Below are 18,902 nucleotides of genomic sequence, written 5' to 3'. Positions count from 1 at the left end.
ATTTTATTTTATTATTATTTGCTTAGTTTTTAATTATTTATTAACTTTTGTTAATTTTTTTGATGATTTTATTTTATTTTTTTCTTTTCTTTTTTATTGATACTCATTTCTTTCATTTATTTTGACCCAGTTCTGTCTCTCTTGGGTAGTCAGTCCTGTTTGGGCTGTTGTTATCTGAAGAACAGAACTTTTACCTCATTTTAGTATTCATTTATTTTTAATTCTTTTATTATTATTATTATTATTATTATTATTATTATTGTTTTATAATTATTTTTTTTTGTTTATTTTTTTTTTGGACCCAGTTCTGTCTCTCTTGGGTAGTCATCCTGTTTGGGCTGTTGTTATCTGAAGACAAAGACCTGTTTTTGTTTTTTCCTTATCCCCCCACTGTTTTTCCACCTCATGGTCCGTACCTTGTCGTGGTGAGGTGGCTTGTGTGCCTCAGTGACCTGTTTGAAGCAAATCCAGTGAAAGATACAGTTTCTTGATATACTAAATCAATTGAAAGGTAGAGGCCAGACTAAAACGGACCATCCTTTCTTAAATGCCTTCGAGTAAATTTCAGACAGATTTTAATCAGTTGGAATTCTATATGCCCTGGTCTGAAGTGGACCTATTTATAACATCCGACAATCACTTCAAACCATTAACCTGATAAGAGGATACCAAGGCCTTTTTATAAGAGATGTCAGAATTGAAGCCTGGAATACCTGGCATAATAGACCCAAACAGAAGGAGGTATGATAGTTTTTTTCTGCTTTCCCTTTCACAAACATTTAATGTTCTGTTTGTTTAATTTATAACAATATTGTGATTTCTTACTCTGTATTGTTTCTATCGAGCAGCTTGTTATACTTGGCCTGTTGTTATTTAAGGGCATCATCATCATCATCACTATCATCATCATCATCATCATCATTTCTTTTAACCCAATTCTGTCTCTCTTGGGTAGTCAGTCCCATTTGCATGGGCTGTTGTTATCTGAAGAACAGAACTTTTCTTTATTTTATTTTATTTTTTTTTACCCAGTTCTGTCTCTCTTGGGTAGTCAGTCCCATTTGCATGGGCTGTTGTTATCTGAAGAACAGAACTTTTCTTTATTTTATTTTATTTTTTTTACCCAGTTCTGTCTCTCTTGGGTAGTCAGTCCTGGTTTTTGGGCTGTTGTTATCTGAAGAACAGAACTTTTCTTTATTTTATTTTATTTTTTTTACCCAGTTCTGTCTCTCTTGGGTAGTCAGTCCTGGTTTTTGGGCTGTTGTTATCTGAAGAACAGAACTTTTCTTTATTTTATTTTATTTTTTTTACCCAGTTCTGTCTCTCTTGGGTAGTCAGTCCTGGTTTTTGGGCTGTTGTTATCTGAAGAACAGAACTTTTATTTTATTTTATTATTATTATTATTTTTTTATCCAGTTCTGTCTCTCTTGGGTAGTCAGTCCTGGTTTTGGGGCTGTTGTTATCTGAAGAACAGAACTTTTATTTTATTTTATTATTTTATTTTCTTTCCCCAGTTCTGTCTCTCTTGGGTAGTCAGTCCTGGTTTTGGGGCTGTTGTTATCTGTTATTATTACTATTATTTTATTTTCTTTCCTCGGTTCTGTCTCTCCTGGTCAGAACCTGTTACATGCAGCACTCTTTAGTTTTATAATTTAACATTTTGTGTCCATTTCAGTCATTTTAATAATGTGGCAACTCTTTTAGGTCGCAAAGCAATGCAAAGTTGGCTGTTGTTAGCAAGAGTACTTATGAGGTATGAGAGCTGTTGGTATATACTTAAAGTTTTATTTTTGACAGACAAATGTTCCCTTAATCTTAAATTGTGTGGAATCCGGTAGAAGGAGACTGCTCCTTTCTGGATAGGTATTTTCAATCAAACTTGCACTTTCGAAACATAAAATCTGAGTGTCAACTTTCCGTGGTTATTGCTCGAAAACAGTTCATGCCACCAGATGACCCCAAACTCTCTGGTTGCTCTTCCTTCACCAGGTCCGACAACCATTTGAACTGGACGAAAAGTTGGCCGTCCCACGTCTTGCTCTCTCTTTGGCTGCCTCTAGTGCTTCTCTAGCATTTTGCGGTTCGTGTCTTTCCTCTACCTCCTTGTTTCGCAGGTAAGTCTTCTTAAGGTTTAAAGGAATGGCACTTTGTTGACCGAGGGCAGGTTACAGTATCATTCAGGTCGTGGTCTCTGTATTGGAACACATTGAACTTTTCCCTCCAAACGGGGAGACGTAGGTGCCTCTTTTCTCTGCCGCTGTTATAAATGCATTTGGCATGTTAGCTAACAAAATTTGGACGTACTCTTCCAGTACATAGTACCTTTCAACGCGACTCCATTTCCCTTAAACAAATATAGATATTGTACAACGCTATATTCATCATTTTCTCTGGTAACATCATTGGTTCTTGAGAACAAAACAATTTACCGCTTCAATCCTATTCGCTAGTTTGGAAGTTTCTCAGTCAAGAGAAGTAAGATAATGATAGTAAAACGTAGTCACTCTATTGCCACAGAAATTTTGCGATTCCGTTATAAAGATTGGAGAAACAGAGGGGAAGTAAATGCAAGCATACTGACCGGCGGCCTTTGGATGTACCGGTAGACAGCAATTAATACTGTCCACAATGCCACTTATCCCCTGTTTGTAGCTTGAAGACCTTCACCCTCTTCTAATCCTTGAAGGTAGCCGTATGACTTCCTGACCATTGTAAAACGGCAGAAATGTCACCGAATGCGCATCGATATGATGTTTTGCCTTTCTGTGTCGAAATAACGCAGTAGTGGTATTAAATTCGGACGGACAAATCGTAGCGCGTTTTAAAAACAGCCACAGAAACAGCCATGTTTGCAAGAATGGTGAGAATCTCTGCGACTTAAAAACCTTGTAATAGCTTTTCATCATGCTTTTCATTAACTTATTTACACATAGGCTTGCTGTGATGGAACAAAGCTCTTTCAACAATGATCAATCGGTGAATAGCTGAATAGTGTGTGAAATAGGGGATGGTTTTCCGGCAAATATAGCTGCTTCCTGAGTTCTTTTTGCTCCACCAATCGTATACATTTAATATCCATTACACGTGCTTGCCAAACGCTTTCCGTCTCTCACTTTGGAAAGATCGCCTGTGAAATCAATTTTTCAACGATAGCTGTGAATAGTTTTTCATCTTATATAACCGGTTCTTCCACTTATTGCTTCGTAAATTTTTAGCGTATTCATCCTTAATGGCTCGAAACAAACGGAAAACGATCAAAGATCCAGAAAAGTTGAAGAAAATTCGGAAAGAAGCAAAGAAAAGGTGGAGACAAAAGAAGGCTCAAGAAAAAGCTTTGAAAGCAGCGGCAGCCATCGCCGGCAACTCGGCAACTATTGGCAAAAAGGAAGAACAAGTGGTTAGGTCTGTGCGAGAAGTAGCGGAGCAGAAGGTTGAAGAAAAAACCATGAAAACAGCGGCAGCCATCGCCGGTAACTCAGGAACTATTGGTAGAAAAGAAGATCGAGTAGTAACGTCTGTGCGAGAAGTAGCGGAGCAGAAACGTGGCGAACCTGCTAACCCGCCGCGAAGACGAGTCGACGTCCAACACCACGTTAAAGAGATCAATCCCTCGTTAGTCGTGCGGACAGAAAAATTTCTTGGATCAGGAACATTTGGAAACTGTTATCTCGCTTATTACCGAGATCTGCTTGTGGCTGTAAAAGAGTTCAAGTCTGTGAAAAAGTGGAGCACTAACGACCTCAAAAAAGAAGTACGCCAGGAAGCGAGAATGATCAGCTACCTCGGAGATCACAGTGGCGTGCCTTTGCTATTTGGTGTAATAACTAAGAGCGAGCCGCTTCGGCTTATTACAAAGTTTCATGGCCGAAAACATAGAAGCCTGACCTTGTCCAGTGCCACTAGAAAAAAAAAATTATCTGGACAAACCTGGTTGGCTCGGTGTGTTAACAAAAATCATCGAAGCGCTCATGCACATACATTCGTGCGGTATCCTGCACAACGATTTGAAAGCGAACAACGTCCTGCTCGAGGAACGAGAGAACGGGTCAGTAAACCCGATAATTATAGATTTTGGCAAAGCACGCTTTGCGTCTGATACAAAGCCTGCGGTGGCTGTAACAATTTCCAAAAGAGAGGAGTACCAGAAGCGCTACCCTCATATTGCGCCCGAAATCGTGTGTGGAACTGGGATGCAAAGCTATAAATCAGACACATTTTCATTTGGAAGAATCGCCCTTGCTGTACTGGATTTGCTACCCACAGCAACTGCTCGATCAATTAAGATGGCCAAATCGGCTTTAAACGATGATCCTGAACAGCGTCCCTCGTTAAAGGAACTGCTTAGCGTCCTTTAAAGATTTGTCAATTGAAGTAAAGAAACTCAGTCGTTCTCAAATAGTTAAACAGGCCAGTATGAAGTAATTTTGTAAATATGTCTTATAGTGCCCTCGTTAGTTCACGTTTTCCTTTTTAGATGAAGAACCTCATATTGAAAATGTTACCGCTGGAATAGTGATATTTACGGATTATCTGTGTTTCTCTTCAAAAACTGTGCTTTCAGTTTAGTGTTGCGAATAGAGAATCATCACGTTACTATTAAGTTTTTTCGATGAGCAATGAAAGTACTGTTTCCGGTTATTTAGAATTCGACTTGTAAAGATATATATTCTTTTTTATCAGAGAGCGACATGCTTTTAATACCACTAGTTGTATATGTCTCCGAGGAACAGCGGCATTAACTAATTATTAAAAGTGTTTTTAGAGAGTAAATAATACGTGGTTTATGAGAGTTTTATCCAGTGACACCAACGCCGCGAAGACAAACGTGACCAAATTTCTCCTCGCAACATACAGTTACAGCCACGCGTGTTGATGTCTGGAAACCATTTGTTTTCATGTCATGAGATACTTAATTAAATTGGTTCGTGTTTCTTTCGGCATGTGAATTCAATTAAATATGAGGAAAAAACAAAGCTTACTCTGACACTTTCACAGAATTTAAGCTTTAGCACTCACTCTGCAAATGCTCGAAATAGCTAGGGATTTCAAGGTTTAACGCTTAAGCTTATATGTAATCATATCCTTACGTGTTTTTTATGAAGTAAATTTGAGGGTTATAAACTTACCTCTCCTACCAAAAAAATTGTTGAATGATGGCATTTTGCAACCAAAATGAAATATAAAATAAGCTTAAGCTTTTAAATGATTATACACTTAAGCTTAATCTTCTACAAAACGGTGAAATAAAACTTGGGAGTTAAACCCACTGACAACTTAGAAAACTGGTTTTAAAGTTTTCATAGCTTCGCCCTAATACAAAGCTTATGTTTGCAAATAACTGAGAAAATAACTCCAAACATTCGCCAAAGTGTGCTTCTGAAAGCAACCGCACAACTCATGTCGTCGTCACAAAGAAAAATGTCACTGTCTCCCTGCCTCTGCTGGTGGCGACACGAAGTCGACGCGAATTCAGCACGAAGTCCAACACGACAAAAATGGGCCGGTTCGCGTCAGATGAGATCCGGGCCTGGGTCTGGGGACGTTGTCCGCAACCAGGAGCATATCCTGCTGAAACTTATTTTAGGGAATTCTTAAACGTGAAGAGAGAAAAAGAGAAAACAATTGTACTCACCTCACAAGTGGCTCGTCATCGATCCAACTGAAATTTTACAGTGCAAGCTGTATCTCTGAGTCAATGGCGGGAAATTTTCGCCGTTTACCACGATTTCCCGCGGATTTTTTCCGCGCAAATTTCTGCAACGGGCGGGGGAGGGAGGAGACATTTCCGGTGGTTTCAAGAAGCTTATTTCACTTCATTCTACGCGTGAACGATATTACTTATATGCTTTTTTTACTAAGTAAAAAACAATATATCAGGGGCCCGTTTCTCGTTTTCTCGAGGTTCCCGAATCATTCACACTAGACTAGAAAATTCCGGGGAGTAGTCCCTCTTTCAGTTACACCTAACCCCAAAAATTGTTTTTCGCTAAAACGAAGTATTTGGGCGAAAAAAAAAATTAAATTTGGTTGAATCCTCGATCTTCTGTGCTCTGTCAAAATCGCGGTTAAGCGGCCGCGTTTAGGAAGTCTGGCGCCGAAATCAGCGAGCTCCCGGGAAGGGGCTATATTTTTTCCTGGCGGTTTATTTACTGTCTTACTCGACGGATTAAAGCGAAGAAAGGACTACTCGTACTATATTCTCACCCAGAAAGCCATAGCAAAATCTCAAACCATCTGATTACAGAGCTATTTTATTCACATATTCTTAATATAAACAGACGGTCCCCTCATGCATGGATTTTTGAGGCATATGCACCTCTCTGTTTTTTAGAAAACGAGAAAGGCTTTGCGTTCCCGGAAAGTTTCCGGGAGTAAAAAGAAATGGTCCCTGGATTCTAAAACACTGCTATCCGGTGTGATCTGCACAATTCTGGCCTGAATTCCATTTTCTGTCCGACCACATTATTTTATCGCCGGTTATTCCGATCAGAACGGGACAACCGAAATAAACTTTTTTTTTTTTTCCATTTGAAGGCGCGGTACTTGATGAATAAAATATGTGAGTGATAATAATGTATTTCGACAAGTCCGACTCAGGTAAAAAAATTCAGGTAAACTTCTTTTGTTAGGGGATATTTATTATTTTTCGACCTCTTGTTTTAACTTGTTTTTAGAACATTTAGGCTACATAACATCCCTCTTTTTGCAACACAGTTCGACCTTAAATGTTGTTTTTATTAACTTCTGTCATAACTGAGTTGAGATGAAAACATGCTATTAATTGTTTCACTTAGATTGTTTGTTTCATTTTCGTTTTCTTTATATCGGATTACTTTCAGCAAGGTAAACCAAGCAAAACTTAAAATTGCTATATTCCGTAAATTCTTTGTTAAAGCAAGGTCACTAAGAATAAATAACACCGGAGCTCCGCTTTTAGGCTTGGCTAAATCTATATATTACACGGTTAGAAAATCACTGCGTTACGAAGCGGAAATAAAGGTAACAAATGGAAGCTGACTTTATTGAGGGCCGGCGACGTCATTTCTTCTTGCATCCCGACAAAAATGTTTGTCTGTCAGCAAATCTTAGAGCAAGATCGGTGAAGACCGTTCGCTCCGGATTTCTTTTATAGTATATTTTTCTTTATTGGAAAGTGGTATATTTTTCGTTATTGGAAAATTTCAATACTGCTTCAATTTTACTCAACATTACTGAAACCATAAACTGCCAGTTTGTACGAAGAGATCTATTTCTATTGCTTCTTCAAACTTGTGTCTGGATGTTTTAAAAAACGTTTGCTAGGATCCTATGTGCATTCTTCGCGTACGACCGTGTCGATCCTGAACGCAGACCATGTTACGGCTAGAAACCTTTTGGAATATCGTTCAACAATCTTTCGTCTCTGTTGATTTAATACCAGCCTCACAAATTTTAACTTTATGCCAATGTTTAGGTCTCAATGGAGAGAAAACGCCTTGTTATTCAATCATTGTTTATTACTTGGTAGATTTTACATTTACTCTTGTAAGTACAAAAATGTTCGACCACCTTCAATTTATAGAATACGTTAATCAGGTTAGATGCAATTTAGAAAACGGAAAAAAATGTTTCAATTATTACGAGAAGACAAAACGCATTTCAACAGAAGTGGCACAAAATAATCCAGTCATTAATAACTCCTTGATCTCTCCTTTGTACTTTTGTTTAAACAGGCAATTTAATTTAATGATATTTAGGTTCTCCTTTTCATTTGAATAGCTTTAACTTAGTATTTCATGGCCCTATATTTTTTCACTCTTATTTACTTTTGTTAATTGTTAGAATAGTGTATTAGCAGCAGTAGTAGTATTGTATCGTTAGTTGTGTTATTGTATTGTTTTTGTCCCTATTAGTAATATCGTTGTTATTTACAATTAGCTCCTGTTAAAAAAGGTTGTTAAATTGTTAGTGCTGTATGCAATGTTGATTGGTAGTAGTTATTGTGATGTAAGTGACTTTAGTCTTTGCAAAATTGTACATAAAGTGTAGTATTGCAAAAAAAAAAACAAACAAACAAACAAACAACATATAGCACTTTCACTTGCAAAATAATAGAATAAAAATAAACTTAGGCCCACAGGTACGCAATGCGGAACTATTTTCTATAATCTTCACGTCTTGTGATTCAGGCAAGATAAAACACCTCCACCTCATCAGGTGTGAAGTTACAAGTTCCGGCCAGGATTGTGTATCTGTCTTTCACACCACTTGGGACACAGTAGTCTGATCCAAAGGCTGCCTGTGAATTGGTATTGCTATTTGCGTTATCAGCAATGTAAATTTCATGTCCTCGACCAAATAATGGACCATAACCTGAGCCTCCGTAAATAGCATATGATGTTCCCGTTCCCATGCTCTTAAATGGTCCAAGACCTTCTTTGTTGCGAAGTGAAAATATGAACGCATTGGAAGCTGATATCCAGCCACCACTGGATGCTGAAAAGCAGAGAAAAAAAAAACAAAAGCAAAAACAAAAAAACACAGACATGTTTGTTAGACAGACTGATTACACAACCAAAGTTTTGGAAATAACATTATACCTGCATAATCGCAAAGTCGTTACATTATCTAGGCTAAATTTTGCCGTGAAAATTCTATATTTAACGTCACATTGCATGGAAGACAAAGTGGATCCTCTGTTCGCTGGTCTTTTTTGCTGTTGTTTAGAACAACCTGCAAGTTAGTATTAAGTCAACCTTAACCCTAAATCTAATTTTGGGACTTCTGCAAACCCTTTGTTTACATCGATTTCTCGTTTTCGGAAGGCGTGACGCGTTACAGATTCAAAGGTCAGGCGACAGGACTATCGAAATGTCTATCTTACTTACAGTTTCTCCTTGGTTTTGAAAACATTAACTGTTCTATCGGATCAGAAAAAATCGCCTAGTAATGTGGATGGCAGGTCGGTTTTTCTTCAATTGTTAGCGTGCAAATGAGATGGTCGAGGAAAGACTTCAAAAGTGGTGTCTATTTGGTGCAGCAGAATGTTCACAATACAGCTTCTCTACTATCCGGCTTACCAAAGGATCATGAAGGACAGACAACTGGAATAAACATCTCAATACGTGTGCAATCGTTGTTAGGCCAGGATTGCCAGGGGAAATCTTTCTTTACGTTCATTGTTGTCTTTTTTATCGTTGCAGGTTTGTACACCGTCTTGTTTTCCGTTTCATTTCCTTCCTTTATTATATCGTGCACGCAATTGACTTACGACCACTTGCTATGCAGCTTTAGATAATTTTTTTTGCTGATTCAAAGGTCTCTTGAGGCGTCTCGAAAACTCAGTCCCGGAAAACTCTTCTTAATCTAACAGAATTAATCGAAGCATTCGAAACCGTCACGCAACGCACCTCGCCCCATTGTAGCTAAACTTGGAACTCGAATGGCTTTTAAGTATAAAAATAAATTTCATAAATTTGGTTTATACTTATAAAGCAACCCAAGAAACATATGAATGCTGGGTATTATTGTCGTGGTCCGGGCAGAGGAATCCACCGCTGCGTTTTTTTTCCCCTATCTCTGCAGACTCTGTCCACAACGTTGTATCGACGAACAGTGAATAACACGTCTTGAAGCGATGTCCGCGGTAAGCACGCTGTGAAAAAAAGTTTTTTTCCGGTCTGAGTTTTCGTTTTCGAGGGTCTTTAGACTAAATGATGGAAAGTCAAAAACAAAAACAAAAACACTCAGCTGGTTTACATATAAATGTCGAAAATAAAAATGACTTTATTTAATGAGTTGCTAGAAAACTAAATGAAATTGAAATGTCGTCTAGTCCCTTCTCCGTTACCACTATGCAATGGTACTTCTTCCCGGCATCATAGTTCCCCCTCTGCACCCTCCTGGAATGGGGTAGGAAGAATAAAAATATTCACTGGACAAATATCGTTTCTTTTTTAGCAATCCATTTCATTATTTCGTTTTATTTTTGACATTCAGTTCAGATAACCCATCTTGTTTTTGTAGACATTCTTGAGTTACCATTCCATTTCTCTTAACACGGCTACGACTACATTTTGGCGGGGTTAATGAAAATAAATTTGCCTCCGAAAGATTTCAAAACTATCATATCTCAATTAATCTTCAGAGCAACTCAGTTGCGTGCAAAATGTAATTCAATTCACGTTCATGAATCACAAACATGCAATCTCGTTGTTTATGAATTTAAATAGTTGTCATTTACAGGAGTTAAATTAACAAGCAATTATCAATACTAATTTGGATGTAATTTCGTTGCATTGAGGGGGGTTTTGTGGGGATATTGACACTGGAGCAACATCAAATTACTTTGGTTGAAAGTAGACGTTTAAGAGCGGAAAACAACACGGTGTATTAACCTGCGACGATACAAACAGCAACATTAAACGCAAAACAAGATTTCCGCTGGCAATCCTGACCTAGCAACGATTACACCTATTGAATTGTTTATTCCGGGCGTCTGTCCTTTATGATCCTTTCGTGGGCCGGAAAGGAGGGAAGTTTTGTCGTAACCTGTATTTCCTTTTTGTTTATATTAGGCTGCGCCAAATAGACATCACCTCATAGTCTTTCTCCGACCATCTCGTTTGCACGGTAATAATAGAAGAAAAACTACCCCCCCCCCCCCCCCCCCACCCGCAATGCTAGGCGATTTCTCTGATCTGAAAGAACAGTTATTTTTTTCAAAACCAAGAGGAAACCTTTCGGTTAGATCGCCATTTTAACGTCCTGTCGTCTGAACTTGGAATCTGTGACGCGTCATGCAACGGGTTTGCAGAAGTCCCAAAATTAAATTTAGGGTAAAGCGAGTTCGCTCACTAAAAGACCAGTGATCTGAGGATCCACTTTGTTTTTTCCATGTGGCCTGACGTTAAAATAGAATTTCCGCAGGAAAATTTAGCCTAGATAATGGTAAGGATTTGGCGAGTTTGAAATGTCTACATAGGTTAATAACGACAGCTTAAATATTGTATTCTACAATCCAACTAACTATTTCATTTTGCTGATCTTTCACTAAATCATGGACAACAATCGCAGAAGGTCCGAATAAGGTGATATTCTTCGCTAAAAATTTGCCGGAAATATATTCCTGACCAATTTTCTTTTTTTGTGTGTGTGTGTGCGTGTATGTGTGTGTGTGTTTGTGTGTGTGTGTGTGTGTGTGTGTGTGTGTGTACATGTGTGTGTGTGTTACGCAAACAGTACAGCAGTAAAACAAAAAAATTGGGTGACTCCGCGGGACCAGCGAAGCTGTAATGTCTGTAATCAATATGCGCGGATGTGCCACAGAAATATTTACTTGAAGAAATGGCTGCACTGGTATATACAAAAAGTGTGCCAGAATTTTTTTCCTATTGAAGAAGTATCTGCACAAGTATATACGCCGAGATGGCAGCCGCAAGATATTCGTCCGATGGTATGCAAATGTTTTACGGCCCAATACCGAATGAGGAAAAAAGAAATCTTCCTGGACCGTTAGAACCAGATTTAACCGTATTATATGATGGGTTTAAAATATACCAAAACAATTTTCAGGAATGGCTTCGTGTGTGGAGAAGGAATGGATCCCAAGAAAATCCAAACAATAAAGATCTTTTAATGTTTGCAAAAGAAAATAAAGAAAAGTTCACTGATTTGGTTGAACAAGAAATCCTAAAGTTAAAAAGCGTAAAAGTAAGTTTTGGGTTACAAGTAAAGTTTTCAATAGAAAGAAACGGTGAAACGCAACACATGAGTCATTATTTTGGAAAAGAAAAAGAAACGCACGTTTTCAACAGGCATGATGAGGACCAGATAAAAGAAAAAAAATTGATGAATTCATTGAAAAAGCAAAAGGAGAAATAGAAAACTGGGTCTGAGAGGGGATCAGGATGGGAAGTTGGAAAGATAGAGATTGCGTACGTGAATGTCGCGCGCTATAATCCACTTCGCGGAGGAACCTATTTACCTCTTCAAGCCAATCTGGCAAAAAAGAAGGCAATAACAAACGTGCAAAACAGAGACAACGAATGCCTGAGGTGGGCGCTCAGAGCTGCTTTATTCCCTCCAAAAAATGGAAAGAACCCGCAAAGACCAAGCAAATATCCGGTTAACGATGGTATTAACTACAAAGGCATTGTCTTCCCAACACCATTTGATCAAACAAAGAAGCTTGAGGCGCAAAACGCAAACCTCGCAATAAATGTATTTGGCTTGGAAGACAATTGCGTGGTTGTGTACAGGAAAAGCAAAAAAGAAGCGAACGTGCGGTGGATAAACCTGATGTTAATTGAGTCAGGGGAAATTCAGCTGCTAACGCTTGAGGACAAAAGCAACTATGTCGTGCACTACAGAAACTTGCAGTTTTATCGGAAGCAGGGCATGAAACTGAAGCGCGTGCACAGGGTGTTGGAGTTCGAACAAGAATGCTGGATGGAGCTGTACATCCGGATGAACACAGAATTCAGAAAAAACGCAACGAGCGACTTTGAAAAGAACTTTTACAAGCTCATGAATAACTCAGTTTTCGGCAAAACCATGGAAAACCTGCGTAACCGCGTTGACATAAAAATAGTGCGAAGCAATGAGACGGACAAAATAAGGAAATTGGTTACCAGCCCTTTGTACTCAAGGCATGTTATATTTTCAAACGACATGCCAGGAATCGAGATGCGAAAAAGCAAGCTGCTTCTCAACAAGCCGGTCTACACGGGGATGACGATCCTTGACAACAGCAAGCTACTGATGTACGACTTCTTTTACAACGAGCTTAAAAAACAATACGGCTCAAGGTGCGAGCTCTTGTACACAGACACCGACAGCCTTCTGCTTGAGATCGAAACGGATGACGTCTACAAAGACATCAAAACGAACAAAAATCTGTATAATACGAGCGACTACCCGAAGGAGCATCCACTCCACTCAAACACCAATAAAAAGGTATTAGGCAAAATGAAAGACGAATGTGCCGGAACCCCCATAGCAGAGTATGTGTGTCTGAGACCGAAAATGTATTCCATCTTGAAGGCGGACGAAAAAAATATCAAAAAAGCAAAGGGCGTAAAAAGAGCGTTGTCAAGAAACAAATAATGCATGAACAGTACAAGGAAACGCTTTTTGGTGCAAAGCAGCTATGGCATGGAATGAACATTCTTCGAAGCGAGGGACACGAGATCTACGGCATGCATCTAAACAAAATTTCGCTTTCGCCATTTGATTCAAAGCGATGGATAGGTGACGATGGTATCCATACAAAAGCTTACGGGTGCACCAGCATGCACATATTGCCAACATTAACAGATGATGAACTTAGAGAGTTGGAAGCCGAAGTTTCAAAGTTGCTCTGGGGGTAACTGTGTGTTTGGAGGGACAACCAGCAGTTCTTCCCGCACGAAGCCGCGCTTGGGACCGTCGCGCAAATATTAGAGAACGGGTTTATCCGGTTTGGTAAAAGATCTTTCAATGCTTAAAACTTTCAAAGACCAGATTGGATCCGTGGCTCTTTTTACACCACCTTCAAGCTCGCCGGGTTGGTATAGATAACGAACTTGGACAAGGGAGGGGAGTATTTTTTCGCTTCTCCCAACAGGCCTTGAATAAGATGTCGATGGCCTTGCATAAACAGCTTTTTCTTTGATGGCAACGGCGGGTTTCTTGCCGATAAGGCTTGTTATCTCGTTGTTCAAAGCCAAAACAACTTCTGGAAGTCTTTTGACCCAGGCAGTGGACCGCTGGCCCTCAGGGAGCCGCATTTCCACGGCGTACTGGTGCCCGAACAAGCGCTCAGCCAGGATGCGGTTGAAACGTTCAACAATGGCCTGGTCGCGGTGAATGTCAACGCGCCCGCGCCGGATATATGTTTTGTGCTTTTCCATTTCTGTTGTGACAGCTCCCATGAATTCGCACCCGGGGTCAACCTGCAACATTTGAGGCCATTTCAGAGGCGTGCGCTTTCAAATTTTCTGAAAGGCCTGGGCGACCTCATCAGAATTTTTCGAAGTGAGGGGTTCGGCCTCTTTGTAGCGGCTGGCCACGTCGACAACGGTCAGCGCGTATTTGAAAACTTTGCGCCCGCGAGGCAGTTTGTCCTGCGGCAGAAAAAGAAGGTCCGCCTGGTGGACCGAGTTGGGTGTTGGAACGTCGAATTTAGGCTGAGGAATTCGCCTCGGCGCGGGGAGGAATATCTGCCCGAGCGCTTGCTTGATCAGCCACTTTTTTGCGGTTTCTTCAGGTACCTTGGCGGCTTCGGCTAATTTTTTGATCGCGGCGATACCTTTCCAGTAGCCCCCGGGGCCGTAGTATATCTTTTCGAGTTTGGCGTCCATCGCTTTACTATGAGAAGGAGTTAAAAAAGTTTAAAGGAACCGGAAGGCTGCGTAGCCCAGAGCGAGCGCCCCGGCGCCCACGAACATGAGTTCACCATTTTCCTGCTGCTCGCTCGGCTGATAGAAATCTGAGAACTTGGGCTCTTTGGGGGGTATCATTCGTTCGTCAGGATGCGCCTGGTTGTAGAGTTTGAAGGCATAGTCAGTGTTGGTGAAGTTCTGCTTGGCCTCCGCCTTTATTTGCGCGTTGGTCGCAATCCAGTCAAGAAGTTTGGTGCGGTCGCGCGTGTATTTGGCGTAAGCCGCTTGATACGCCTCGAGAGCTTTGTCATGGCGCTTTTTTTCTTCAAGTGCAGCTTTGTCGCCCCCGCCAAGCGCCCTCGCCATATAATTGCCTCCGATAAAAGCCGTGGCGTTCAACACAGCCCCGCCAACCATAATCGCGATGCTCGCCATGGTGTTATATAGTAGAGTCTTTTTTTTTAAATAATTAATTACAGACGCTGGTGGGAAGGTATTTTTCGTCCTCGAGGTACTTTTTGAGCGCGATGCTGCCAGCCATGACGGCGGTGAACTTGACGTAATTCATCACGCTGCTGCTGGGATCAGAAGTAAAATTCTGTTTTACAACATTTTTTGCGGCCCAGCCGATGTCAGCGGCTAAGCCAGTGAGAGTAGCGGCGTCCAAGAGGGTCTTAACAAGCTTGTTGTCGGACATGATAGCGGCTGATATAAGTAAAAAATAAAAGTTTAAAATAAATTAATCTGTCTTTCCCGCGGCTTCTTCTTCTTCTTTTTCTTCTTCTTCTTTTACTTCTTCTTCTTCTTCTTCTCCTATTCTTCTTATTTCTTCCTCTTTTTCTTCCTCTATTTCTTTTATTCTTCTTGCCCTTTTTCTTTTTATTGCCTTTTCTACGGCCGTGTCACAAAATGTTCCCTTGATAAGATCGAAGATTGTTTGAAAAACCTTTACGTTAAAGTCGTACCATACTATCGAAATACCAACAATTGCGGCTGAAGAGATTAGAATCTGTGGAACGTGAGGTTTTTGCATCGTGATATACTTTACACTTGAAAGTTTAAATAAATGTTTTTAAACCTTTTGGTTTTGTCGCGCGAGCAGGTTCTGTCTCAACACGCGCGGGCTCAGGCGCGGGCTCAGGCACGGGCTCAGACGTTTTTTTGTCGAACGCGGCCTTGAGCTCTTCACGTTTGTAATAAATCCCGATCAGTGAAACGCATATGCTGCCAACAGTAAGCCACTGGGTGGTGCTGAGGCCGCTATTTTTTTTTCTCCCAGCCTTCTGAAGTCGGGGCTGGTTCAGGAGCAGCTGTGGCGGCTTTCGCCTTGTTTTCCGCGAGATAAGCCTCTGCTGCTTTCTTCTGTTGTTCCCGTGCCAGCCGCGTTCTTTCAGCAACCATTCTTCCAGCGGCCACATGCCTGGGATTTTTTACGCGCTGCGTTGTCGTTGTTGCAGTCGGAGTTGTCGCTTGCTGTGTGACATCGGTTTCTTCGACTTGTTCGGTAGACATTCTGAAACAAGGCTGTATGCTAAGCAAATATAATAATGCTGAGCGATAACTCTGCGGTCGTTCTGCAATCACTCAGCGGGCGTTGAGGATTGCTGTTCAGGAATTTCTTCCAATTTCTGTTCGGTCTTTCTCTCCAAATGCGAGTTAAAATCAATATGTTTTGTGGTGATCAGCACCACGTTGGCCGCAGCAAGAAACCGGCCGCACTTCAAAGCAAGGTTGCCGGGCAGATTGGAGAGCTCTTTGTTTAAGATGTAGTCGTTTCTGAGTTCTTTTTGGTAAGCGTCGATGTCTTTGATTTTAAGTTTCATTCCGACCGCTTTGGTTGCAAGAAAAATAAAGCTGTCGATCAGGCTTTCTGTTGTCTTTGAGCCCACGTACGTCTCGTAGGTGTATTTCTCGACATCTTTGTCGCTCAGGCGCTTCAACTGCTCGTGGGTTAACTGCACTCCGATGGCGTCTTTAGCTTTTCCTGTAGATACCAGCACGGCCAGCTGCTCACGAAGAGCAGGAATGTCAGGTCCGGGGGCGGTTGGCACTATACCACCAGCTGCCCCACTCGACAGCTCGGCTTCCAGCTCGGCTTCCACTATTTTTAAAACATCTTCTGTCACGACGATCTCTTCTCCAGCCATTGCGCAACAATATATACAGCTTTCATTTTTTTATTCATAATGTCTTTACCCCGTAGTGGTGGCGAAGCGAGAACACAAGAAAAGAGAACTTTCGCTCTTTCAGCTTTGAAACGAGACCTTTGTACTCATCCTGAGAGAGTTCGCCAGCGTAATCATCGAAGATGGCTTTCGTGGTCTTGGCCGAGGGGGTGTAAAAGAGAACGATCGCCGCCACGTTCTCCCGGAAGGAAGCTGTTATGCCGCTCATCTTCTGGGTCAGCACCCAAACGCTGATGCCCATATGCCGAGCAGAAAAAGCGAGATTCACCAGCTCGCCAGTGCGCCCTTTCACGTCTTTGGAGGCCGCGCAGTCATCGAGTATTATGAGCGTGTTTGTGCCCTTGAAAAGCCATCTCACTATCTTCAACCACTTTTCCACGTCGTGCTGTTCGCACATTATCACGTGCATTCTTGGGTCATTTTCGCCAATCCGGTAGTAGGTCCTGTTGTGCGCGAATGTGGGGCAGATGAGAACGATGTAGTCGAACTTGCCGCGGAAAGGGCCGTAGACCTGGTCAACCGCGAACCTCGATTTGCCTGAATTGGTCGGCCCCACGATGAGAGCGTTGAAGGGAATCTTACCGGGGTCCATGCTCCTATTCAATACAGCACAGAAATAAACTGTCTGTCCATAATGTTGAATGGGCGTCGGGGATGACGAATACGTGGCACTCCACGTTGCCTGAGCCTTCACCTTTCCGATAAATTTGCAGTTGGATACCTGAATGACTGTTCATATCAATCACAAGCCCAAACTTATCGCCGGTGTAAAACTTTGTCATATCCATGTGATCGGTTCCATTTTTTTCTTTCGCAAACATGCGGTTTGGCTCTCTCCACATGTCAATGTCTTCGATTCCGTTGTTGTAAAGCATGTTGGGTGAGCCGTTGACCGTGACGCTGACTTTCGTGAGATCGGGGAAGATGAATTTTTCTGAATCTCTGGCGCCGGCAGCATGCGGCTCTATGAACAGGAGGAGGAGGGCTTTGAGCGACCTTATTTGGGAGTTGAATTCAATGTTGAGAAACGTGTCAGTGTCTTTTTTGAACTTTACCTTCGTATAATACTGCACGTGGTCGTAAGCGAATTCTTTGCCGTTGGTGTAACGCTGAATGCCTCGTCTGCCAAAGTCTTGCTGCGGATCATTTCGTACTCGAGCTTGATGTTTTTCAGCTTGTATTTCAGCTGGGTTGAATCAGAACCTCTGACCACATCTTCAGCTTTAGCAAGTGTTATAATGAACTCGAGGTCGTTGTAAAGGGCCATGGGGTAGAAAACGCCATTGTCAGTTATCAGCTGATTGTCCAGCCTGATCCGGTAGCTGCTTCCGAATACCCTGTTTAGCGCGTTTTCAGCGTCGACGCCCGAGGTTTTCTTGTCTCCCGCGCCTGAGCGGATCTTGCATAGATCCTCGCACTGAATCCCTTCGAGAATCATGTTGTCTCGTTCTTCCTGCGAAAGAAAAAGGTCTTCGAAAGTTTTGTATAAGCTGTATTGGTCCGTGTCTTGCAGGGTGGTGCTTCCAAACTTCACTTGCAACCATTCAACGAGAGCCCGCGTGACGTTCTGGACAAGGAAGTTGTTGGCGTGCTATCCAGAAAGGTCGATGTCAAAGACAAGCGCTAGCGAGCCCGGCACCAGAACCTCGTTCTCGTGCAGCTTCGGCACTCTAACATCCAGCTCATCGCCAGGGTTGGCTTTAGTTTTTTTAAAGGCGATTCGATTGACCTCGCGCTTGGCCTTCAAGGCTTGAAATGTCTTTTTATTGTACGTTGGGCGAAGATTCTCTTGCACCGACATTGTATAATACACCGGCGATTTTTTCTAATTTAAAATATCAGGATTGAAATATATTGCAATGGCGGAAGGCGGCGGCGAATTTGGTTACGAAGACCCGGACCTTGACAATCAGCTTGACCACGACGATGAAGAACAAGAGGCTGAAAGAACCCAACCTTTTCAACCAGGCGCGGAATCCACTCCCTACCAACCTGGAGCCCCCTACCACGTGGGTGAACAAACGGAAATGCATACTATGCAGCACGAGCAGTCCGGCCTGCCTGAGACTTCTTGTCAGGAAGAAACCCCTTTGCCTGAAAGAAAACCTTCGATCACTGATCTTCAAAAAGAAAGTTATTTGCGGCAAAAACTCAAAAAAGCTGTAGATACGATAAAAAGCAAATACCCTAAAGCAAACTTTAAAAAAATCAAAATTAGAAGAGGCACTGGAAAAAATCAGGGAAAAATTGTTGCTATAGGGGATGAAAAGGGTGAGTACAAGATTCTAAAAGATGATGAGTCAGGCTTCATGAAAAAATTTTTAGGCAGCTTCAAAGATCAACTTGGGCCGAGGGCTGAAGAAATGATATCTGA

At 41.5% G+C, this 18,902-nt stretch overlaps 1 protein-coding gene, 1 long non-coding RNA gene and 1 pseudogene across 3 annotated transcripts in view; 2 read left to right on the top strand and 1 right to left on the bottom strand.

The window, feature by feature from the left end:
* Positions 1–118: 118 nt before the first annotated feature.
* On the top strand, positions 119–2,223 carry LOC149105185 (uncharacterized). Its single transcript, XR_016201338.1, has 3 exons — positions 119–741; positions 1,705–1,753; positions 1,990–2,223. It is a non-coding gene; the product is annotated as an uncharacterized LOC149105185 (long non-coding RNA).
* Positions 2,030–4,938, top strand: LOC149105184 (testis-specific serine/threonine-protein kinase 4-like; annotated as a pseudogene).
* A 1,776-nt stretch (positions 4,939–6,714) lies between these two features.
* LOC110068142 (hemicentin-2-like) overlaps positions 6,715–18,902 on the bottom strand; it is a 206,275-nt gene continuing 194,087 nt past the window's right edge. For both annotated transcript variants that reach the window (XM_089271128.1, XM_089271127.1), the window contains exon 10: positions 6,715–8,475. In XM_089271128.1, the coding sequence (XP_089127254.1) occupies positions 8,165–8,475 (311 nt within the window). In that variant the 3' untranslated portion in view covers positions 6,715–8,164. The remainder of the gene's footprint in view (positions 8,476–18,902) is intronic.

The sequence above is a fragment of the Orbicella faveolata genome, unplaced genomic scaffold, assembly GCF_042242905.1.
Source record: "Orbicella faveolata isolate gen_17 unplaced genomic scaffold, um_ofav_v1 contig_34, whole genome shotgun sequence".
Lineage (NCBI taxonomy): Eukaryota > Metazoa > Cnidaria > Anthozoa > Scleractinia > Merulinidae > Orbicella > Orbicella faveolata.
Note: the sequence above shows the minus strand (reverse complement) of the source record. Positions and strands in the feature narration are given on the sequence as shown.